Source organism: Carassius gibelio, chromosome A11 (assembly GCF_023724105.1).
Source record: "Carassius gibelio isolate Cgi1373 ecotype wild population from Czech Republic chromosome A11, carGib1.2-hapl.c, whole genome shotgun sequence".
NCBI classification, from domain to species: Eukaryota; Metazoa; Chordata; class Actinopteri; order Cypriniformes; family Cyprinidae; genus Carassius; species Carassius gibelio.
Genome location: NC_068381.1, coordinates 9045921 through 9072120, shown reverse-complemented (window position 1 = coordinate 9072120; position 26200 = coordinate 9045921). Strand labels below are relative to the sequence as shown.

At 38.0% G+C, this 26200-nt stretch overlaps 1 protein-coding gene and 1 long non-coding RNA gene across 3 annotated transcripts in view; one reads left to right on the top strand and one right to left on the bottom strand.

Annotated features, from left to right (window-relative positions):
- The window catches only part of LOC128022239 (immunoglobulin superfamily member 21), a 194442-nt gene that overhangs the window by 10852 nt on the left and 157390 nt on the right, over positions 1 to 26200 (bottom strand). For both annotated transcript variants that reach the window (XM_052609590.1, XM_052609591.1), the window contains exons 5-6: positions 16369 to 16484; positions 6927 to 7407 (exon numbers count right to left, since the gene is read on the bottom strand). In XM_052609590.1, coding sequence (XP_052465550.1) covers positions 6927 to 7407; positions 16369 to 16484 — 597 coding nt within the window. The remainder of the gene's footprint in view (positions 1 to 6926; positions 7408 to 16368; positions 16485 to 26200) is intronic.
- LOC128022241 (uncharacterized) lies at positions 21482 to 24610 on the top strand. Its single transcript, XR_008185889.1, has 3 exons — positions 21482 to 21957; positions 22150 to 22239; positions 24076 to 24610. It is a non-coding gene; the product is annotated as an uncharacterized LOC128022241 (long non-coding RNA).

The window sequence follows — 26200 nt, the reverse complement described above, 5'->3', positions numbered from 1 at the left end:
CCTGTATTCGTACTCATACTCATTAAAATTTTCAGATACCAAAAGCTGATACCACACAGCATGTGAACAGTGCTGCATCCAGACGAAGAGACAGACAACAGAACAACAGAGGTTTATGAAGGTCTATGAAGTACATGTATGCAATTAATTCACAGCCTGTGTGAAATGCGCTTGGCTATATGTGTCTCTGACATTCTGTACCAATGCAATTGGTACATGCACTGTGAATGTTTTTCTCACTTTGGAATCGCAACACATTTCTGAAGTCAATGCACGTTTCAGATTATAAAAAATTAGATTTATATTTCAGAAAATATGTTCATCGCTGTTGCATGATTTCTGTATAATGAGTGGTTCCCTATATTATTACAGAAAATATTTTTTTATTACAATACTGTGCTGCTGCAATGGAGAAGCTCTTTTGTGCTATTAAATTAAAGATGAAATAACATTTAGCAATAAAATAAGCAGTAAAAGTAATACAAGCTTGTACAATACATTTAAATTGGCATAATTAAGTATGAAAATAACTGAAGGAAATATCTGTTTGCTAAATGAAACCAGCTAACATGATTCATATTCTTTTGGTTTCGAATCTGTTCCCAATACTTTTAAAAATGCAATGAAAATACAGGTATCAGTAAGAACCAAAAATAAAAGAAAGAGTACTGGACTCGTTCTTGAAAAAGTGGTCTCGGTGCATCCCTAATCAAAACAATACTAGTACACCAGCACAGTATTAACAGACCAAAGTCACGGCATTTGACTTGGAGGTCAACTTGGGGATTCTCAGTTTCCTTTATTGAAATTGCTGAGGAGTATTTATTTCCCAAGAGGGACAAGGACCTAAATTGGGTAGACATTCATTACTAAAGAAGAAACAGAGCGTGCAAGGCAAGCGGTGGAGGAAGTAAGATAAGAGAAACTTAGAGAACTAATTCCCTTGTCTTGTGTGGACCGAATCTCCCAGATGGGTTTAATTTGGTCTCAGAGAATGGCTGGGATGTGATGAAGGAAAGAAGGTTAAAATATCATATTTTGACCTTCTCAGGCACTGGGGATTTCTCTTGTGTGCTCAGGGGAAAGATAAGAAAGTGATTTTGTACATGTCTAGAAAGTGAGACCATAAGTTCCTCAAGTGAAACTTCCTCTATTTAGCCGTATGAACTAGGCGCTTTATAGCAGCGGAGTCTGGGTGTAAAAAAGCTGGTCCTGTGTGGTTCTGCATCGTCTACCATGATTACCGGGATCCAGGATTAACCCTGAGAACCATAAAACAAGTTTTGTGAGCCATATGTTTGCGGTAACACATAATTTCAAAGCAAAGCTTTGTAAATGTAGATTAGATTTGAAATTATTCAAAAATACATCCCACTATGGCCTTTCTTTCAAACCTTTCAAACGGCTAATGCTACGCTTTGGATCCTACAACACATAGAGATAATCCAGCTACTGAGAAATATGTGAAACAATGGCTAATCATGCTTTTACCCATCATTCAAGCCGCAGAGTGTCCAGCAAAACTAATGAGGCATCAGGCCAGTCTTAGTCAGTTTAATGATTACCCCCTGGTGCCGCTTAATGGATTATGATTTCCGCTCTCACATTTTTTAATGGATCCTATGAATGTGTATTTCACACATAAATCAAGTTATAGCAGGACACTACACCACATACACAGAAATCCTCTTTTGCCAGCTTTCTTATTATGGAAATGATCAGGGATATTAGCGGTCAGGCTTTGCAGAGAGGAGAAAGAGATGTGAAATGCAATACATGAGAGATTAAGAGCTTGTCAAGGCATGAATCATGACTCAATGACTCCATCGATTTTCCTTAAGAAAACAGTTAAAAAACAAAAGGAGACCTTTGATAGTGCCTGTGTTCTGACAGAGCAATGGGCACTCAAAGGCTGACCCTGCCTTTTCCGTACCAAGTAGATGAATTAACGGATCAATACCGTGGATTGCCCAACCTAAGCCCTAACCACCGGAGCTGACAAAAAAATTCACTGAGCTGTGAAGTTTTCCTACCTGTGGTGCCAGATAACTTTTCTGCCATAGCACCTTTTTGTAAGCATTTTGAACAGAATTAGCCTGAGAAAGACTAGCTTGCTGTTGAAGAAAGGTGATGGCCAGATGTCTGGGACCAGCTCCAGGAGGAGCATTTGGTGACCCATGTCATCGCCTGTGATTTTGGCTGCAAGTACTGTAACTGATGAGCCACAGAGCTGTTGACTTTTCATGCTTCACTAAGGGAGACAACTACAAAGTCTCAAACATTATAATACATAGTGTGAAAACATTTAACAGTGTTATTACAAACCCGATTCCAAAAAAAGTTGGGACTGTACAAATTGTGAGTAAAAAAGGAATGGAATACTTTACAAATCTCATAAACTTATATTTTATTCACAACAGAATATATGTTGAAAGTGAGAAATTTTGAATTGTCATGCCAAATATTGGCTCATTTTGGTTTTCATTAGAGCTACACATTCCAAAAAAAGGCCGGAAAAAATAAATGTACATACTGTATAAGGAACAGCTGGAGGAACAATTCGCAACTTATTAGGTCAATTGGCAACATGATTGGGTATAAATAGAGCCTCTCAGAGTGGCAGTGTCTCTCAGAAGTCAAGATGGGCAGAGTATCACCAAGTGCCCCAATGCTGTGGCAAAAAATAGTGGAGTAATATCAGAAAGGAGTTTCTCAGAGAAAAATTGCAAAGAGTTTGAAGTTCATCATCTACTGTGCATTATATCATCCAAAGATTCAGAGCATCTGGAACAATCTCTGTCAAGGCCGGAAAAGCATACTGGATGCCTGTGATCTTCGGGCCCTTAGACGGCACTACATCACATACAGGAATGCTACTGTAATGGAAATCACAACATGGGCCCAGAAATACTTCCAGAAAACACTGTCAGTGAACACAATCCACCGTGCCATTCACCGTTGCCGGCTAAATCTCTATAGGAGTTCAACTCTATAGAAGCCATATCTTAACATGATCCAGAAGTGCAGGCGTTTTCTCTGGTCCAAGGCTCATTTAAAATGGACTGTGGCAAAGTGGACAACTGTTCTGTGGTCAGAGGAATCAAAATTTGAAGTTCTTTTTGGAAAACTGGGACACCATTTCATCTGGACTAAAGAGGACAAGGACAACCAAAGTTGTAATCAGCGCTCAGTTCAGAAGCCTGCATCTCTAATGGTATGGGGTTGCATGAGTGCGTGTGGCATTGGCAGCTTACACATCTGGAAAGGCACCATCAATGCTGAAAGAGATGTCCAAGTTCTACAACAACATATGCTTCCATCCAGATGTCGTCTCTTTCAGGGAAGACCTTGCATTTTCCAACATGACAATGCCAGACCACATACTGCATCAATTACAACATCATGGCTGCAAAGAGGAAGGATCCGGGTACTGAAATGGCCAGCCTGCAGTCCAGAACTTTCACCCATAGAAATAATTGGGGCATCAAGAGGAAGATGCGACAAAGAAGACCTAAGACAGGTGAGCAACTAGAAGCCTGTATTAGACAAGAATGGGACATCATTCCTATTCCTAATCTTGAGCAACTTGTCTCCTCAGTCCCCAGACGTTTGCCGACTTTTATAAAAAAGAGAGGGGATGCCACACAGTGGCAAACATCGCCTTTTCCCAACTTTTTGACCCTGGGCTTAATGTAATTTACCCAAATACAACTTGTTCCTGGATCACCATTCTTACACTGGTACCAGAATCTACCATTAGGTTTACTTATGCTTGCTAATACACATGTTCTTTCAGGACCAACAAAGGATGTATAAGTCCCTGGCTTTCCTTTCAGACTTGTTTGACCGAAACTTGCCAACTTTTCTTCTACTTCTTATGGTCCACCGAACCTCCAAGCCATTAATAACCCTGACAGAGAAATACGGTTGTTTGAATGCACACAGATTAATTCACACTCCCACACACAACCCCCAACAAACATCTGCGTACTTATTATCAGTCTATTGGGTAGAGGAACTTGGCGTGCAGGCATAGATCATCTCTATCCTCTGGATGGGAGAATATAACTCATTCCCCTTCTGTGTTTTGCTGAATCAGTAGCACCTTCACCCATGCAAATCCTCACTGTTGAGCCTGGCTCAGCTTTAATTATGGAGAGGCACTGACTGAATCACTGCATATTTGGATATGACTAATAGACAGCCAAGTCAGGGCAACAAGCCCAGCCGTGATGCTCTGAGGTGAGGACAGCATTCAGAGAACACCGCCTCCACGGACCAACCGCATCCATTTAGAGTCTCACCTCATGAATATTCAGTGAATGTAATACAAATGTGAGTCACTGTCAAGATGTTTCTGTCTCATGTTAAAGATTTATGACTTGTAAATGCTCCTATGGCTAGTGATTAATTTTCTGACCTAGTGGATCACCTAGTGATTAATTTTCTGACCTAGTGGATCACCTGTACTGGTGGTGTCATGATAGCAACTGGAATGAAACCTACTAGAGCAACTGCATACATACAATAATATATTCCAGTCTTATCTCCTAAAGTTATGGCTGCTGAAAAAATCAGCTTTGTCATCACATGAATGAATTACACACACACACACACACACACACACACACACACACATGTACACACACACACACACGCACACACACACACACACACACACACACACACACACACACATAAACATTGTAACAATTTTTTATAGGATTTAATTCTGACTTCAAAAATGGCTGTCTTGCACATGCTAAGCAAAGAACAAAGGAAACAAATACACCAATTTTCATGCATATGCAAGCATTTCTTCACATAGGAGCTAACTGTTATCACTTGGGGCTGTGCCAAGCTCAAGCTAGGTTTGTTAATGTTTTTAAATTTTAGTGCGATTCAATTAAAAACAACAACTGCACATTTTTGTTTTGTATTCTGTGAGAAAGAACAAAGAGAAGCCGAAATAGTGCTTGCTGTCTTAATTTCTTAAGTAACAGAGATGCTGTTAAATTAATGGATTGAAGGCCTTGTTAAAATATACAAGAGTTAGCAAGACTTCTCTAGGCCTGCACTCCAGCAAACTTACTTCTCTCACTACAGTGCAATCAATGATACAAAACCTTGCTTTCCTAGAGCAGCTTCAGATGCAAACATTCCTGCTCTCAAGACACACACACGCACACATATATAACTGATTTGATGTTGACATCATCATTTGTTAAATTTACACAGAACATTTTACGAAAAATGTAAACTGTAAGGCCTACTACAAATGCAGTGAATTTACTTTAAAAGTAAAAACTAAAAATTATTTTCTTATTTTATTATATGTAATTCAATGGATGCATCAAAAAAAAAAAAAAACACAAAAACAAAAAACATAACACTAGGAGTTAGAGTACAAAAAAGATTCACAAATGGTAAAACTGATTTTGTAAAACAAACAATTCTGAAATTGTAAAAGAATATTGTTAAAATGTTATGATGTTGATTGGAAACTAAAAAATGTAACACCACTATGCATTATGCCCCTTTAAAAACATGTTCTTCATCATCTTGACTGGCTTTGGTATACTTCCCTCAATATATATTTCTCTATGAATCATTATTATGGGTAAATAACATTAAGCAGTCCTGCTAACTGAGAGATGTATGAATACACATACTGCAGTATAAAATTCTCTCCCGGCTGACATAGTTCTGTCATCGCACAGTACTCTATTTTATTCACTAAGGGATCTGTCTATGTCATTTAGCACAAACCAATTCCTCATGCACTGCATCCCATGATTCATTTTGGTATATCGTGGCTATATATGATGAAAGTTTACTCTGCTGTCTTTCTTTCCATTGGTTGCAATGATTCTTTTATAAACACCAGGGAACTATGCTTCAGTGAAAAAATGAAATCACATCTCTCTCTCTCATGCTAAACGTTTGCAAAACAAGCAGATACTCTTGCGATAGGATTGTGATTTCTGTCTGAGCAGCCATGAAATGCACAGAGGGAGATCATGCTGGAGAATGAGTGAGTGAGAATGAGAACGAGAGAGAAATATTGAATGGAAACCGCATCAACTTCTAGATCATCCACACTTTCTTGGTCTTATCGCTGTTTTTTGTCCTTTCTTCATCTTTTTCTGCACTGCTCCTGCACTAAGTGAGAGAAATGTCTCTGTTTATCTTGTCTTGCGTCTCATCACTTGCCTCTTTCTGAGGTCTGATAGCAGAGACTACAAGTGAGTGCTGCCTTTGAAGTGATAATGGGATCGTCAGGCCATCTTTGTTGTAGCTTTAAAAGCAAAAAAGGCAAAAAAAAAAAAAAAGCCTCTCATCCATGAAAATACAAAGGTATGCCAGGATCCCATTATTTGGCATTGTTGCGCCATGACTTTCATTACTTATAAACAAGTGAACGCAACAAGCCTATTTTACTGACACAAATACGAAACACAACAAAACATTTGGCATATCATTGATTTAGCATCATAATGAGCAGAAGGTAGACTTTTTTACAATTTTCTGTGAATTGCAATAGTGAGATCCAGCAACAATGCTGTCTTTGAGAACACTGCAAAATTCCCCTTTATGCTTGATTTCTTTAATTCAGGTTGACTCTTTCAGTGACGTGGTTAAGTTAGCTAAATCTACTGTGCAGACAGCTCAATGAATTGGCCTGTCAATCATGGGGAGATTTTGCATTCTGCATTAGTAACTACAATCTGCTTGCCTGTAACACAATTAAGCAACAAATAGAAACCAGTGTTGGTCTCACTGCATCTGTCAGCTTGGGATGTAAAAGGACTCACCTGTGATCAGACGAGCGGAGGTGAATAATTAAGTTGAAGGTCAAAAACAAAGCTTTTACACTGACCTATTGATCTGCATCAAATGTTACAGCCAACAAAAGCAATACATACCCAGTGTGACTTCAGTCTGCATAGGCATGGAGAGAGCCGGGTGGGAGACCTCGCAGCTAAACAGGGCGTCATTATCCAGCTGTGGATTCAGAGTCCAGGTGAGCTTGGCCTGGACCAGCACAGACCCATCGCTCTGGGGGATTTGCATGTTGCTGAAGAAATACAGGGGTTCTGTGCTCTGAACCCACCGTGGGAACTCTCGGCTGACTACTGTCTCTGGGATGGTCTCTGTGGCCGGGCTGGGCTCTTGACCGGGCTTTTTGGCCATGTAGCTCCTCCCAGGGCTCTCTGTGTAGAGGCGTCCGGGCCTGCCCTCCGGACCCAGCAGAGATAGAGACTTCCTCAGCTTAGTGTCATCCAGATCTCTGCTGATCAGAGGTCTGGCTCCACGCACGCCAGCCGAGCCACCGCCCTCGTAACCAACGGTGGGTGAAACATAGGAGATCACCTCTATCAACTCTCCATCCCGTTTGAAATATACCTGGCAAGAGAGACGAAAAGTTAATGATTGTGCACTTCAATCAGAATAATACAATAATTTACCTATAATGTGCAACTGACATGTTTTCAGTCAAAAAGTTTACGTGACATAAAATAATAATAATAAAAAAAAAAAAATGATATATATATATATATATATATATATATATATACATATATATATATATATATATATGTATATACATATATATATATATATATATATATATATATATATATATATATATATATATATATATATACTGTATATATATATATATATATATATTTTTTTTTTTTTTATGTCACAAACTTTTTGACTGAAAACATGTCAGTTGGACTAAAAATGGACTTCCTCCAACTGGCCTCTAAAAAATATCTGAATGAATGCATTAATGAATGAATGAATGAATGAATGAATGTGGGATGGCTACAGACTCCAACCAGATCATTATGGTATAAGAATAAAAATATATAAAATAATGCAAATAAATAATATTAAAAATATGTAAATGAATCAACAAATAAATACATAAATAAATATATAAGTTACAACCGTATATAGACAGTGCATTTTATAACAAAGAAAGAAGCAAATTAGCAAGCAACTAACTGTCTCCGAAAATATGCTGGTCTTAAAATAAATTAGAATAAAATATGTAACATTTATGAAATAATGTAATAACAACAATAATGCAAATACTATTTTTACTACTACTAATAATAATCATTATAATTGGCTCCAGCTATACTTTTTTGTCGTTGGCTGGTGAAAATACATTTAATTAAAAACAAATATTTATTAAATTCCATTCGTAATACATTTTAATTACTTCAGACACTTGTGACTTGTGATGTTTAAATATATTCTTCAGATGTCTAAGAATTGTAAACAAAGACTGTTAATGCACTTTGTGTACAACAGTACAATAGCCAGTTATGTCATCGCTTGATTTTTAACTGGATATGCAGGCTGATTCTGAAAGCATTTTTCCAGATTACACATCTAAAGCAAGAAAACCAGGATCATTTTGGTATAAAAAGGTATGAGAATTTCTTTTCTTAAAAAAACAATCAAAAAAACAACAAGAGAGGACGCAATAGTCAGTATTTGCTGCAATCAAAGTAAATTGTGAAATTACCTAAACAAAAGTATCTGGGACAATGCAAGGAATTATTCAGCCCAGAGGACCAGTGAATGGAAAATATACGCGACACAGTTTCTGCTTTGTGTTTGTGTTCCACTAGTGCGTTTCTGTAACAGCTTCTCTCCACTACAGTGCATTTAGGTATTAAGATTCCCGGCCTGCAAATCACTTGACAGGGAATTAAGTTCCCACTTCAAAACACAACCTCCAGATATGTGTATTAAATTCAGTAGGCCTAATGCCTGTAGCATTAATGTTTTCACAGTGCTCTGCTTGTACCCCTTTTACTCTCAATCCCTCCTTTTCCACAAGAAGAAGGAATAAGAGGGGTTTGGCATAAAGCACTGCATGCTATATATATATATCTGCTTGCCCGTTCAGGGACCTTTGGACAATTTAAATTCCGTTTGCCCAAGATCAAAGTTTCATTGCATTACAGAAGACCTATCCTTGCACTGTATCCCTTTTTTGTCCTTTCGTTCTGTGTGTGTGGCTTTGTCTGGCTTTGATTTGATCTCACCATTTATGTCCCCTCACTCTGTTGGGTAAATAAACATAATATAACATGGGTGAATTAAGCTCAAGTCCTTGGGAAGTCTTGTTTTCAATGTCACAAGAATTCAGAGGCAGGGGAAGTGAGAGATAGGCTTGTAAGGGACAGCGCTATTTCCCTCCATGCGACGACTGTTTTTGTGGCTAATGTGCTCTAAAGTACACACTTTATCTTGGCTGCTGAGAGGGGTTAACAGCCTATACTACACTGTGGCTTTTACTTGCATTATCTGACCATTTGTGCCTGCAGACACAGGAAAGAGCAGACAGATGCATAGCAGAACCCTAAGCTATTAGCTAAGGCTCTAGAGAGTAGCTAATGTCTAATATTAGTGATTGTATGAGATAACAAAACAATACTTTGACTATGGAGCCATTTGGAAAATACAATGCAATAACTCAAGCTATGGCTGAATAGAGGCTAGTTCAATTGAAATGTATGGAGGTTCATCAGGCCTCAGTTTTACTTAGTTAAACAAATTCACACAAGGGAGTCTTCAGAGCATGCGTACTGCAGCATCAATGCCACAGTTTATCACATACCTGCTTGCCATGTAAACACACTATATCACAGTTGCATAAACCCTGGCTGTACCAGGGCCATAGCTGGAGTTTGTGGGGCCACGGTGCAGGTTATACCAGTAGGCCCTGTTTGAAATTGTTGAATTTATATGTTCCTTCTATTTATTTATTTGTGTTGATTACACAATGTTTACGTTTTTTCAGGTTTGTTGGTGTCCAGGTACAGAACCCGAATAATCAAATGTAAAATATCACTGCATAGTCTTTACTGTAAAAATTGAATATACAGTCAAACCAAAATGTATTCAGACACCTTATACATTTCTCACATTATCACAGTTTATTTGCTATAGTCCAGAAAATGGTGATAAAATATGACAAGAATTCACAGTTAAACTGTGTCCGAACAAATTCATCTTGATAATATAAGATAACTTTGATAGAAAGGTATGTAATGGATTACAAATCAACCAAAAATTCAGACAACTGTTACTATGACAATATTAACACAACTATCAATACTTTGTTGATCAATTACCAGGCAAAGCTAAATTTTGTTCAGTCTTTAAAAAGGTTGCAATGGCAATTGAAGAAAAAATACTTAAGCAAAATATGGTCAGGTCAAAGTGTCTGAATGATTTTTGGTTTGACTGTGGATTAAATCTTGTTAAAACTATAAAGTAATTCGTTAAAGAGGAGTGAGTGGTTTACGTTCTTTCATTTGGACTAACATTAAAGGGTTAGTTCACCCAGATAGCAAAATTATGTAATTAATAACTTACCCTCATGTTGTTTCAAACCCGTAAGACCTCCGTTTATCTTTGGAACCCAGTTTAAGATATTTTAGATTTAGTCCGAGAGCACTCAGTCCCTTCATTGAAGCTGTGTGTACGGTCTACTGTCCATGTCCAGAAAGGTAAGAAAAACATCATTAAGTAGTCCATGTGACATCAGAGGGTCGGTTAGAATTTTTTTGAAGCATCGAAAATACATTTTGGTCCAAAAATAGCAAAAACGACGACTTTATTCAGCATTGTCTTCTCTGCCGTTCACGAGTCAAGAACCGTTTCTGTCAGATGCGTCAGATTCGAGAACCAAGGAGCTGATGATACTGCACATGTGTGATTCAGTGTGAAGCAGACTGAGACACAGAGCGTCTGAACCGCACTGATTCTTTTGGTGATTGATTCTGAACTGATTCTGTGCTAATGTTATGAGCCCAGGTAAACCGAAGGCTTGCAATCATCGCAAATGACGCCATTACGTCGAGTGCAAAAGAACCGGTGAACAGTTTTCTTCAATCGGTTTATTATATCGAACTGTCCGAAAGAACTACTGGTGATCCGAAAATCGATGCAACCGGTTCTTCACTCGTGAACGAGTCAGTCTATTGTTCATTATCTGGCTCGGCTCTGTGTTCATCTTCAGTTCTCTCTTCACAGCAGTTCAGTCAGTGTACTGTTTGAGTACACGAATTACTCTGGGATATTGGTTTGTTTTAACTCAGAGGGAGTGTCAGCCACATTAAAAAAAGTTAACAGCTTAAGTCATTTGTGGATTAATGCGTATTGGAGATGCAAACCATTTAAAATGATTCAGTTTGATTTGGTGAACTGAATGATTCAATCGCGAACCTGATATCCAGACTGCTTTGTTTTGAGCTCTCTCTCACAACAGACACGGAAGAGAAGACAATGCTGAATAAAGTCGTCGTTTTTGCTATTTTTGGACCAAAATGTATTTTCGATGCTTTAAAAAATTCTAACTGACCCTCTGATGTCACATGGACTACTGATGTCACATGGACTATGGAGGTTTTACGGGTTTGGAACAACATGAGGGTAAGTTATTAATTACATAATTTTGCTATCTGGGTGAACTAACCCTTTAAGGACACAGACAGCAGATAGAAAATTAATGCATGGTCACTTTAAGAGACAATGCATTTATGATAGACATCCGATTTCTTTCTCCACTGTTTACTTTCACTTTAGACATAATCTATGGGTTTTTTTTTTCGAGGATACTGGTAGCTGAAGTGGGCTCTTTCACTTCTTTTCTGTTTGCTTGTTTAAACTGCAAATTGTATTTGTTCATTCAGGTGAAGGAGAGCTCGGTTCAGTGTTGCTGTCTGTGAGACACGTCTTTTGCATGTGCACCAGTTTTTCTGCGTATTGTGTTTGAATACTCTTTTGAATGTTTAAATGGGCAAGGCTTAAAAACATGTGTAAATGATAAGAATTCATAATGATGCACAGCCCGTTACTGTACCGGGGCTAGGGATAGGCTAGTCAGAAATTTTAATAGCCCCGGTTTAGCCCCATTTCTTTATGAAGTAATTCTGACATCATCAATATCATTTGTTTTCTTAGTACTCCCATATTGGTCTAGGGCTAGCGTTATATAAATTGATTTCACCGAGTACTCTCTCTCTCTCTCTCTCTCTCTCTCTCTCTCTCTCTCTCTATATATATATATATATATATATATATATATATATATATTAAGACAAAATGTGATTATTTTAAAGGGGTTTTCTATACCCACACACACATACATGGCAAAATATTACTGATTAGCTTAATGTTTATCTATGTTAATTCTATCATACAAAAGTAAACAAAATTTATAGCTAAACTATATACATTTTTATTAATTCTATCTTGGCTTGTTCAATGTTATGTGAGAGTCCCATATCTTTGGTTGACATGCCAAATCTCCTGCAGTCCCTACATGTCACCAGCATGAGGAGCTATAAATCCTCTGCCGCAATCTGGGTTAGGTCTGAAAGAGAGAGAGGTAGTCTGCCTCTGCAAACAGTGCACAGAACTCCTATTCATAGCCATGCTAATCACCAAGGTAACGGTCACACAACATGCTCAACTCATTCCAATCACTGTTCTTAGCAAACACGGTCTCTTCAATTATCTATATTGTAATACAGCTCGTGGAATTTAGCCCTGTTTTAACAGAATTCAGTTTTTGTGTTTTGTGGATGGCGTACCTGAATTTTTACTTGAACACAGTCTGAACATATATGATCATATATGTGAGTCTACATGCACAAGAGTTTTGTTTAAAACTGTTCAAACACACCCCGCAATGTCCAATTGGGATGTTAACTACAGTACATTTTAGTAAGTGCCATTAATCAGTTCAAAAGAGCATTGCTGGTAATGTCTTATCACACAATGAGCAGGAAAAGTCATTGTTTATTTTCACAGGGGATAATCAATTGTCCTTATAATAATTTCTCTCTAATGTGTCTTCAATAATTGCCTTGTAACTAGAGCCATAGTCACAATGCTCATTTCAGTCAATACAAATTAGATATTAGGCCTATATGATGCACTGTTGATGGGCTGCCCTTTGATTGGTTGTTGTCTGGGGAAAAGCAGAGTTTCTAAAGTCTTTAAAGTCCTTTTTATGGAGATTCTGGGCTGTCACACATCTTACTCCTACGCAGCCCGAAATAGTTCTGCATTAATGCAGCACTTGTGTCTCACGCCTTAGTAAGGAGAGTAATTACACAGCAGCCAATGTAGAGTGTATCCAAGCACGATATATTGCACAATAATACAGTAAGTGCTGAAATAAGCCAAAATAGCATGTAGTTCAGTGCCCTTGAAGTATTTTGATATTTCTTAAGCCAAACGTTACAAAGTAAAGAACAAAAACCCTTCAGTTTCAGGTCTTGAATGCAACAGGCTTTTCACAATGTATGTGCACAAAAAAAAACATGTATGTGCCTGCACCTCTGTGTATTTAAATGAGCGCAGCAAACAAGCAGCGATGTAATTCTGTGTGCTCGCTAGAGCACAATGCTTCACGCCGCCAGTGGAGCGGATTGCCCGTGAATGGACGTTAATGAAAGCACCTGCATGCAGCTCATTGCCAAGTGCACTATTTTGAGTGGAAAGCTCATTTAGAGACTTGACAATAGTGGCTGTTCCTTTGGCCTCTTTTTCTGCTTCCTAAAATTGTCATATTTAATCAATGAAGTGTCAAAGGAATGATGGCCTTACTTGTGCTGTTACAATGCGGGAGAGAGAGATGAACAGACTTAATGACAGATAATATAGGGGATTATTATCTAGTCCTCTTTCAATCAGCAGCAGATTGTGCAGAGGACACACCAGCCTGGCCCGACAGCTGATGGACTGCTGTTTTTTTACAATGCTGCTCTTCATGGTATTTAAAGACAAGAAACATCCCTTGAGGTCTATCAGCCATGTAAAGAGACTCCCAAACAAAATGCACAAAGACTACTTTGATGGTATGGTGTAAATTAAAAGTATCAGTAGCCTATAGAAAGTAGTTATATTTATGAACGAGTGAGTGAACGTGATTTTTTTTTTTTCATTCTCAACTCATTGTTACTCCTACTGACTGCTGCTATTTTTTTCAGTGGAACACAAAGGTGACACTTTCAGTAATCTTTACTTAAAAAAAAAAAAAAAACTGCACCCCCCCCCCCCCACAGAAACCAAAAAATCCAAAATGAGAAGACTCGTAAAAAACAGTAATGGAAAAAGGCATTTGAAGTTGCAGAAGATTAATCCAATGCTGCGGCCCTGGAGCACAGCAGTATCTTATTTGTGGGGTTAGTGAAGCAAGAGGCAAATGAGTAAATAAACATCCTGCAATACAAGATAAATATTAGATTTGGTATTTAGATATATTATTTGGATTGGTTTTAAAACTTTTTTAGTGACTACTTTTAGCTTTCGAATTCTTTTAAAAGCATTTACACTGATTAACTTGACAAATCAAAAAATCACTATATTCCAACAACATTTTTATTATGTTCCTGGATCAACATCTTCTGATGATCCTGGATCAACAATATTGTCCAAAAATATAGACTTGGCCCAATACCTACGCCTAAACTTAACCCTACCCATAATTTATTCCTAAAATCAATGGGAAATGATTAAGAAGGCTGCACCTAACCCTGTTTGTAAGCCTAAAACAGATATTTCCTGAAAAGTTATATCTCAATTCTGATTGGTTGATTGGAATGTTGTTCCAGGATCACCAAGGATGTTGATCCAGGAACATGTTGTACAGGAACATGTTGTAAGGCAAAAAGGTTTAGAAAAACATTTATAAATATATTAACAGGCTATTTGAAATGTGGAAAATGTGTGAGAGACCTTTATATCTCTGAATAAGTAAGTCTACATACTACTAAAGGAACCGGCTTACTCGCTATTGAAGATGACACAAAACAAGCCACATTCTACTAACAGCACAGATCTGAAATATTATCGCAAGAGCCTCATCAGCCTCCTAGACATCCAGGAACCTTTGACTAAGATCTTTTCAGCTCCAATTTAACCACTGTTTCTTGGCTCCCGTGGCTTGTCTGCATTAGCGGATGTACCTGGGAGTTTGATGAGGACTCGGAGCGTGCAGCCTACGCTGATGAAGCGGAGACTGTCTTGTGTGAATGAATGGCAGTGGATTGGCTGGTAATGAGGGGCAGAGCTGCTGGGTGAGCGCTCCTTGGGACTTGCTCTCATGGGTTTTGTGCTAATGGAGGCCAGAACTGGTCAGCCTTGTGCTCAGCAATGTGACTCTTCAGGTGGGGTGGTTGAAATCTTTTTCACACCACATGCCTATCACGCTGGGCTCTTAATTGCTGGAGATTGGGGCAAGATAGATCCGGAATACATTATGGTGCGCCCACAGAGCATGATTAATGGGCTGGTGGGATTTTTCACAAACCGCTGGCTGAACTCAAGTGGAGCTTGTGTGGATGGTGTTCATGAGGCTGAGGTGTGTGGGCCGCAGAAGCCCACTGAATTCAATGAAAAGATTCACTTTAAACAGTTATAGGGCCTTTGTACTCTGTACCCTATACACAATCGCTGCGCAAAGAGCAGCCCTACACCTAACCCTAACCCTCACAGGAAACTTTGTGCATTTTTACTTTCTCAAAAACTCATTCTGTATGATTTATAACCATTTTGAAAAATGGGGACATGGGTTATGTCCTCATAAGTCACCCTCTCCTTGTAATACCTGTGTCATACCCATGTCATTATACAGAGTTGTGTCTTGATATGTCACAAAAACAAGAGCACACACACACACACACACACATATATAAATTGAATTATATATCATTAAAAAGTCTTGGGTAACTAATATTAAAGAAATTGTCACTTATGTCAAACCTTTCTTCTGTGAAACAAAAAAGATAATATATTGGAAAAAAGTATATTTTTTGGGCAATACAAAAAAAAAAAAACTTGTTTATATCAAATGCACTTTCAAGTGGAGACGTAGTGGTGCATGGCTCATTTATGAACAAAAATATGTATATCATTTATTTATTCATGATTTATTTTTTATTTTTTCATAGAAAAAAATAAAGTCATACAGATTTGGAAAGGCATAAGTGATCAAATTATGACAGTTCTCTTTATTTAGGTTATGGACAAATCATCTTGTTCTGTTTTGCTAAAAATGTCAATGTGATGTACTGATCAGGAAATCAAGTCTGGAAATCAAGTCAGGAAAAAATAAATAAATAAAATTATATATAAAATAAAAATAGATGACTCCTCTGTATTTGACACATCCCTGCTGTGAGCTATTGCATATAGTGGGCACAAAATCGATGTCCGAAAACAAAACAAAAAATAACACTTAGGGACATCTCTCCACTCTAAATGATGCCTATTTACAGCATAAACAGGATGTGTTTTTGCATAAAATTGCCTTAGACTCACCGATGGAGCTGGTTTGCCTCCTTTGGCAGTGCAGACCAGAGTAAGATTCTGGGCCTGGTAGCGGCTGAAAGGTGCCGGCGTGTTCTCTGCCACGACTGAGATGTTGTTGGGTGGAGCTGTGGAATAGAAAAGGACATCCATTAGACATTCTGGGACACTTCTACCATATTCATCATTCAAGCATTTCAAAGCTGCATTTTCTCCATAATGCATAGTTATTCCCTATTAAGCGTCTGAATGCTGAATCTCCATACCAGCTTTAACACTCTTTGGTCTTTGAAACAGATTCTTAAATCTTGTGTATATCCAATGCACTTTCAAGTGGAGACGTAGTGGTGCATGGCTGGGGGTATTGGAGCATGTCAGCGTAGCTTTATTCTGCCAATGAGAGCTCGACTTCTCATATAGGCCAGATCAGAGTAAAGAAGTAGCATTATACAGAGAGGAAGGAAGCAAAAGTCTGGAAGATGATAGGATCGTGGTAGGGCCACAGGGAATTTCAGCACTGGATTTCTTGGTCTGCAAAGACTCTGACCCCTCACAGCGAAATGAGATACAACCACCTACGATGCAGAACTGCAAATGTGCGGTCCTGGGGGTGCTGTTATAGTTCTCGGCATTCCAGCAGCTATCTGAAACATAAAAAGCACCAGTCATAAAGGCTGGATGTGCGAAATCCAAGTTGTTTAAGACGATGTGGGACGTTTTTTGCATATTATATCAACCAACTCCTGCCAAGCTCCACTGGGGAGCAATGCGAGCATGTCATGGCACTGGAAAAGCAGAAGCGTATATCTTGACCGCCTGTGGGGAAGATAAAGATGGACTTCCTGGTACTTAATGTAGAAAGGATATGACGCTGGAAGGCTTGAAAACAAAGCCCTTCCCGGTTCTCCTTTTGAATGGCCTTTATTTACCTGTCAGCTGGAATGAGCTGACTTTATCAGCTGTTCAGGGATGAAAAGGGGCGTAGGGGTTTATCACATCAGCATTTTTTACTAGCACTGAGCGATTTATGATCCTCTGTCAACGCATCAATGTAGGTGGGCATTGACTATTCAGGCCGCCGCATTATCACATAAAACACTTCCTGCAAATTCGCTTTCACACCCTGCTGAGACAATTGGATGTTGCTTCTGCTTAGTTTGGAGCTGTCTAACGCTTTTAGCATGTTGAAAGGATGACAAAAGGCATGTGATATCAGCAAAGGATTAGAAGGTTAGTTCACCCAAAAATTTAAACTGTGTCATTTATTCACCTTTATGCTATTCCAAACACGTATGACTTGCTTTCTTCCATGGAACACAAAAGGAAGAAAGGTCGCTTTTTTTTGTCTACATTAATTGTATTCTGTATTTCAGTATAATAGCTTTGAGAGACAAAATGACAATTTTGTTGTTATTAACTGATTATTCTCCCTTCAAATAAGTTCCAAACCAGTCAATGAGTTGAAATGCATTATCACTATTTTTATAACACTAATAATTAAACATTTTTTGCTAGGTTTCTCTCAAAAAATAAAGATTTTTTTTTATTTTTAAGTGAACTATTCCTTTAAAAAAGAGCCCTTCAGGACATCTGCCTTGAATCACTTGATCAATAACGCTTGCATACTAAGCAGGCAGAGGAAGGCAAAAGACGGTGTATCAGAAGGCCATACGTTTTTTTTTTTTTTCAAGTGTCACTTTAAGTCTAAATCCATGTGCCATTCTCCAATAAATGTGCAATTGAAATTAATTGATTAAAACAAAAGAGATGGAGGAATGTTTAAGAGCTTCTGTTTCCTCAGCACCTAATTGCTTATTGATAGCAGATGTATGGAAGGAAATTAACCTTAGCGAACGCTATTAGCTCTCTGGGAAACTGAGACTTGTCCTAAATTGGAGAATGATATGCTGTCACTTGGTATTGCGGATGGGACTATGATACGCACCTGCACGTACAACCAAGACACAGAACGTTGCCCCTGAACTGATAACGTCCCATAGCCATAAAACACAATGTTAAATGTTTTGTTTGTTAAAAGCTCACAGTGGTCTTGATGGATGAGACCCCATGGTTTCTATTTATAGCAGTGGCCAGTCAAAGCTAATTAACCATGTGCTCTCACAACTGCTTCACGAAATGAGCCAAGCATACCAATACAAACCAATGTCAGTCTGTAAAATCTATTGCCCATATCCTCTGAATTAGCCAGACTAGAGTTATACTTAAGCAATTACTAAATTCTACCTCATAATCAAACACTCAATTAATTACAGATTTGACTCCTAAAGGATAGTGAGGCTGATTATAAAATGATCACAGATGCCTACTGTGCAAAATAATTCTCCTAAATTCTCTCCTGCTGTGATGGCTGATTTAATTTAAGTCCATTTTGACATATTAAAATCCCTCTATTATTGTTTATAATTCTTCTGGTAATTCAAAATGTTAGTGTAACAGTTAAGACACATTCACAAACCCTGTGAAGGAAAGATAAAGTTCGTACACGATTAAAGAAGTTTTAGAATTGCGTGTGAGACACTGCTTTTATACAAAAGTTCAACAAGTTAATGAGGACTAATTTACAGTTTAAACACAATATTGCCAGTTACTTCTCTGTTTTTGTTCCACAGATGAAAACAGTCCCTAAACGACAGACTTTTCCATCTTATAGTTGCCTGAATCGATCTGGTTATGAAGAAATGATTCAATGACTCACTCATATAGACAAGTCACTTGTTTTGTTCCTGAATGAATCTATGCTTTCAAATGAATCCATTGAACAAACTGATTCATTGACTCACTCCTAAAACAGTGGCTGAATAGTATATACTTCATTTAACTTTTTAAAATACTTCTCAATGCATAATTCACATACTGTATTTATCACTGCACATTAAACTAACATAAAGTATTTTAACATCAATATTCCATAATTACTGACACAATGAGCTTTACATTTTGAAACATGTGGGAGAAGGTACTAAATATATGTGTGTGTAATATTATCAATAAATAATACTATGACACATGCACAATAAACTAGAAAGGCAGTCTGGGGGTGTGTCATGAGACTCATCTTAACTCCACTGTTTTGCATTGTTCATAAGATAAAACAAATCTATTGGATGTTGTCAGCAGGGAAATCTAAAAAAGCCAAGACATTGGAATAATCCTTGATGGAATGATTGAAACGATTAAATGCTATGGCTGCCATGCTTGGCACACAACAATACCTTGTTTAATCCTTTAACGGATCAGGAATGTTGCTTGATGCAACAGAATTACAGCTTTTTCACACTCGATTTAATTACACTATCAAGGTTGTTGAGTGTTTTTTTTTTATTTTGAGCACCGAGGGAGAAAACACATATGTCATTTTGTCGATTTTGTCACACAAAGCTTGTCTCCCATCGGTGAACGTTCTGTCTTTGTCAAGTTTCAACTTCATACTCAAAGAAAAAGCTGAAATGTTTATAAAAAAAGCAAGATTAAATGTTTACCCAAGGAGTCATTCTTGTTCTCAAATTATCAAGTTGGAAAATAATCACTGCTGTTGCGAACACATGCAATTTTATTCCTGCTGTAAACAATGTTTCAAGAGAGAGAGAAAGAGTGGAGAAAACAAACAAACAAAAAACACTAGGGCAGTCACTACAAACCTACAGCGAGTGTGATTTCACCAAGTACATCATGTTCCTGGATCAACATCCTTGTTGATCCTGGAACAACATTCCAGTCAACCAATCAGAACTGAGATTGAGAACTTTTCAGGAAATATCTATTTTAGGCTTTCAACCAGGGTTAGTTGCTTCTACAACTTTGTTAATCAGCTATCATTTCCCACTGGTTTTAGGAAAAAATTATGGGTAGGGTTAGCTTTAGGGGTAGAGATTGAGTTAAGTCTATATTTTTGGAAAATAATGTTTATCCAGGATCATCAATAGATGTTGATCCAGGAACATGTCTTACTTGGCAAAATCACGGTGTTGTAATGTGAATAGCACTGGTCTTCCCACTGACCCTGAAGTAAACCTTTTTAGAGTTTATAATTCATGGAAGTTATTTTTTAAGCCAGTTGTGAAAAACCTTCAGTATCACTGAACATAATGAATTAATAAAGCAAAATACTCCACTAGGAAGAACGTTTGGGAACCCTGCTAAGATGCTTGACCCTGGACCTGTCTAAAGTGGTTTAAAAAATGTAATGTCTCCTTATAAAAGAGCATACAATAAATGTTGCACTACTCCACAATTATACTTCCAATCCTTTTCCCTCCTCTCATAAGCCACACTGTTGAACCATCCCAGCAGGCACACAACGTCATATGACGTTAATATTAGATTAGATTTAGGTCGCGACGTCAGGTAACCAAAATTCAATGTCAAGCCAACGTCTAATGACAACGTTAAATTGACGTCCAAGACCAACATCATCTGACGATGATATTAGGTTGTTTTTAGGTTGTGTTATAAAATAACCAAAATCCAACGTCTAGCCAACGTCTCAAGCCAACGTCACATTGACATCGAATACTGATATTTAGTCGTCAGGTATGGCAACCAAAATCCAACGTTACCTAGACGTCATAATGGCAACGTCCAAACAACGTCAAATTAAAACATCATTTGACGTTGATCTGTAGTTAGTTTTAGGTTGTGGCATTAACTAACCTAAACCCAACGTCTCAAGCCAACGTCACATTGACATCAAATACTGATATTAAGTCGTCAGGTATGGCAACCATAATCCAACGTTTTCTAGACGTCATAATGGCAACGTCCAAACAACGTCAAATTAAAACATAATTTGACGTTGATCTGTAGTTAGTTTTAGGTTGTGGCATTAACTAACCAAAATCCAACGTCGAGCCAACGTCTCAATCCAACGTCACATTGACATCAAAAACTGATGTTTAGTCGTCAGGTATGGCAACCATAATCCAACGTTTTCTAGACGTCATAATGGCAACGTCGAAACAACGTCAAATTAAAACATCATTTGACGTTGATCTGTAGTTAGTTTTAGGTTGTGGCATTAACTAACCAAAATCCAACGTCGAGCCAACGTCTCAAGCCAATGTCACACTGACATCAAATACTGATCTTAAGTCGTCAGGTATGGCAACCAAAATCCAACTTTTCTAGACGTCATAACGGCAACGTCGAAACAACGTCAAATTAAAACATCATTTGACGTTGATCTGTAGTTATTTTTAGGTTGTGGCATTAACTAACCAAAATCCAACGTCGAGCCAACGTCTCAAGCCAACGTCACACTGACATCAAATACTGATATTAAGATGTCAGGTATGGCAACCAAAATCCAACGTTATCTAGACGTCATAATGGCAACGTCCAAACAACGTCAAATTAAAACATAATTTGACGTTGATCTGTAGTTTTTTTTAGGTTGTGGCATTAACTAACCTAAACCCAACGTCGAGCCAACGTCTCAAGCCAACGTCACATTGACATCAAATACTGATGTTTAGTCGTCAGGTATGGCAACCATAATCCAACGTTTTCTAGACGTCATAATGGCAACGTCCAAACAACGTCAAATTAAAACATCATTTGACGTTGATTTGTAGTTAGTTTTAGGTTGTGGCATTAACTAACCAAAATCCAACGTCGAGCCAACGTCTCAAGCCAACGTCACATTGACATCAAATACTGATATTAAGTCGTCAGGTATGGCAACCAAAATCCAACGTTTTCTAGACGTCCTAATGGCAACGTCCAAACAACGTCAAATTAAAACATCATTTGACGTTGATCTGTAGTTAGTTTTAGGTTGTGGCATTAACTAACCAAAATCCAACGTCGAGCCAACGTCTCAAGCCAATGTCACACTGACATCAAATACTGATCTTAAGTCGTCAGGTATGGCAACCAAAATCCAACGTTTTCTAGACGTCATAACGGCAAAGTCGAAACAACGTCAAATTAAAACATCATTTGACGTTGATCTGTAGTTAGTTTTAGGTTGTGGCATTAACCAACCAAAATCCAACGTTTTTTAGACGTAATAATGGCAACATCCAAACAACGTCAAATTAAAACATCATTTGACGTTGATCTGTAGTTAGTTTTAGGTTGTGGCATTAACTAACCAAAATCCAACGTCGAGCCAACGTCTTAAGCCAATGTCACATTGACATCAAAAACTGATGTTTAGTCGTCAGGTATGGCAACCAAAATCCAACGTTTTCTAGCAGTCATAATGGCAACGTCCAAACAACGTCAAATTAAAACATCATTTGACGTTGATCTGTAGTTGGTTTTAGGTTGTGGCATTAACTAACTAAAATCCAACGTCGAGCCAACGTCTCAAGCCAACGTCACATTGACATCAAATACTGATATTAAGTCGTCAGGTATGGCAACCAAAATCCAACGTTTTCTAGACGTCCTAATGGCAACGTCCAAACAACGTCAAATTAAAACATCATTTGACGTTGATCTGTAGTTAGTTTTGGTTGTGGCATTAACTAACCAAAATCCAACGTCGAGCCAACGTCTCAAGCCAATGTCACACTGACATCAAAAACTTATGTTTAGTCGTCAGGTATGGCAACCATAATCCAACGTTTTCTAGACGTCATAATGGCAACGTCCAAACAACGTCAAATTAAAACATCATTTGACGTTGATCTGTAGTTAGTTTTAGGTTGTGGCATTAACTAACCAAAATCCAACGTCGAGCCAACGTCTCAAGCCAACGTCACATTGACATCAAATACTGATATTAAGTCGTCAGGTATGGCAACCAAAATTCAACGTTTTCTAGACGTCCTAATGGCAACGTCCAAACAACGTCAAATTAAAACATCATTTGACGTTGATCTGTAGTTAGTTTTGGTTGTGGCATTAACTAACCAAAATCCAACGTCGAGCCAACGTCTCAATCCAATGTCACACTGACATCAAAAACTGATGTTTAGTCGTCAGGTATGGCAACTATAATCCAACGTTTTCTAGACGTCATAATGGCAACGTCCAAACAACGTCAAATTAAAACATCATTTGACGTTGATCTGTAGTTAGTTTTAGGTTGTGGCATTAACTAACCAAAATCCAACGTCGAGCCAACGTCTCAAGCCAATGTCACACTGACATCAAATACTGATCTTAAGTCGTCAGGTATGGCAACCAAAATCCAACGTTTTCTAGACGTCATAACGGCAACGTCGAAACAACGTCAAATTAAAACATCATTTGACGTTGATCTGTAGTTATTTTTAGGATGTGGCATTAACTAACCAAAATCCAACGTCGAGCCAACGTCTCAAGCCAACTTCACACTGACATCAAATACTGATATTAAGATGTCAGGTATGGCAACCAAAATCCAACGTTATCTAGACGTCATAATGGCAACGTCCAAACAACGTCAAATTAAAACATAATTTGACGTTGATCTGTAGTTTTTTTTAGGTTGTGGCATTAACTAACCTAAACCCAACGTCGAGCCAACGTCTCAAGCCAACGTCACATTGACATCAAATACTGATGTTTAGTCGTCAGGTATGGCAACCATAATCCAACGTTTTCTAGACGTCATAATGGCAACGTCCAAACAACGTCAAATTAAAACATCATTTGACGTTGATTTGTAGTTAGTTTTAGGTTGTGGCATTAACTAACCAAAATCCAACGTCGAGCCAACGTCTCAAGCCAATGTCACACTGACATCAAATACTGATCTTAAGTTGTCAGGTATGGCAACCAAAATCCAACGTTTTCTAGACGTCATAACGGCAACGTCGAAACAACGTCAAATTAAAACATCATTTGACGTTGATCTGTAGTTAGTTTTAGGTTGTGGCATTAACCAACCAAAATCCAACGTTTTTTAGACGTCATAATGGCAACATCCAAACAACGTCAAATTAAAACATCATTTGACGTTGATCTGTAGTTAGTTTTAGGTTGTGGCATTAACTAACCAAAATCCAACGTCGAGCCAACGTCTTAAGCCAATGTCACATTGACATCAAAAACTGATGTTTAGTCGTCAGGTATGGCAACCACAATCCAAAATTTTCTAGACGTCATAATTGCAACGTCCAAACAACGTCAAATTAAAACATCATTTGACGTTGATCTGTAGTTAGTTTTAGGTTGTGGCATTAACTAACTAAAATCCAACGTCGAGCCAACGTCTCAAGCCAATGTCACACTGACATCAAATACTGATATTAAGATGTCAGGTATGGCAACCAAAATCCAACGTTTTCTAGCAGTCATAATGGCAACGTCCAAACAACGTCAAATTAAAACATCATTTGACGTTGATCTGTAGTTAGTTTTAGGTTGTGGCATTAACTAACTAAAATCCAACGTCGAGCCAACGTCTCAAGCCAACGTCACACTGACATCAAATACTGATATGAAGTCGTCAGGTATGGCAACCAAAATCCAACATTTTCTAGACGTCATAATGGCAACGTCCAAACAACGTCAAATTAAAACATCATTTGACGTTGATCTGTAGTTAGTTTTAGGTCGTGGCATTAACTAACCAAAATCCAACGTCGAGCTAACGTCTCAAGCCAATGTCACACTGACATCAAAAACTGATGTTTAGTCGTCAGGTATGGCAACCAAAATCCAATGTTTTCTAGACGTCATAATGGCAACGTCCAAACAACGTCAAATTAAAACATCATTTGACGTTGATCTGTAGTTAGTTTTAGGTTGTGGCATTAACTAACCAAAATCCAACGTCTAGCCAACGTCTCAAGCCAATGTCACACTGACATCAAATACTGATTTTAAGTCGTCAGGTATGGCAACCAAAATCCAACGTTTTCCAGACATCATAATGGCAACGTCCAAACAACGTCAAGTTAAAACATCATTTGACGTGGATCTGTAGTTAGTTGTAGGTTGTGACATTAACTAACCAAAATCCAACGTCGAGCCAACGTCTCAAGCCAATGTCACACTGACATCAAAAACTGATGTTTAGTCGTCAGGTATGGCAACCAAAATCCAATGTTTTCTAGACGTCATAATGGCAACGTCCAAACAATGTCAAATTAAAACATCATTTGACGTTGATCTGTAGTTAGTTTTAGGTTGTGGCATTAACTAACCAAAATCCAACATCAAGACAATGTCTCAAGCCAACGTCAGATTGACATCAAATAATGATATTTAGTCGTCAGGTATGGCAAACAAAATCCAACGTCTACAAAGCATCATAATGGCAACGTCCAAACAACGTAAAATTAAAACATTGTTTGACTTTGATCTTTAGTTTGTTTTTAGGTTGTGTTGTGATATTAACTAACCTATACCCAACGTCAAGCCAACGTCTCAGGCCAACGTCACATTGACATCAAATACTGATATTTAGTCGTCAGGTATGGCAACCATAATCCAACGTTTTCTAGACGTCATAATGGCAACGTCCACACAACGTCCAATTAAAACATCATTTGATGTTGATCTGTAGTTAGTTTTAGGTTGTGGCATTAACTAACCAAAATCCAACGTCTAGCCAATGTCTCAAGCCAACGTCACATTGACATCAAAAACTGATATTAAGTTGTCAGGTATGGTAACCAAAATCCAACGTTTTCTAGACGTCATAATGGCAACGTCCAAACAACGTCAAATTAAAACATCATTTGACGTTGATCTGTAGTTAGTTTTAAGTTGTGGCATTAACCAACCAAAATCCAGCGTCAAGACAACGTCTCAAGCCAACGTCAGATTGACATCAAATACTGATATTTAGTCGCCAGGTATGGCAACCAAAAGTCATAATGTTAATGTCCAAACAATGTCAAATTCTAACGTCATTTGACTTTGATCTGTAGTTAGTTTTAGGTTG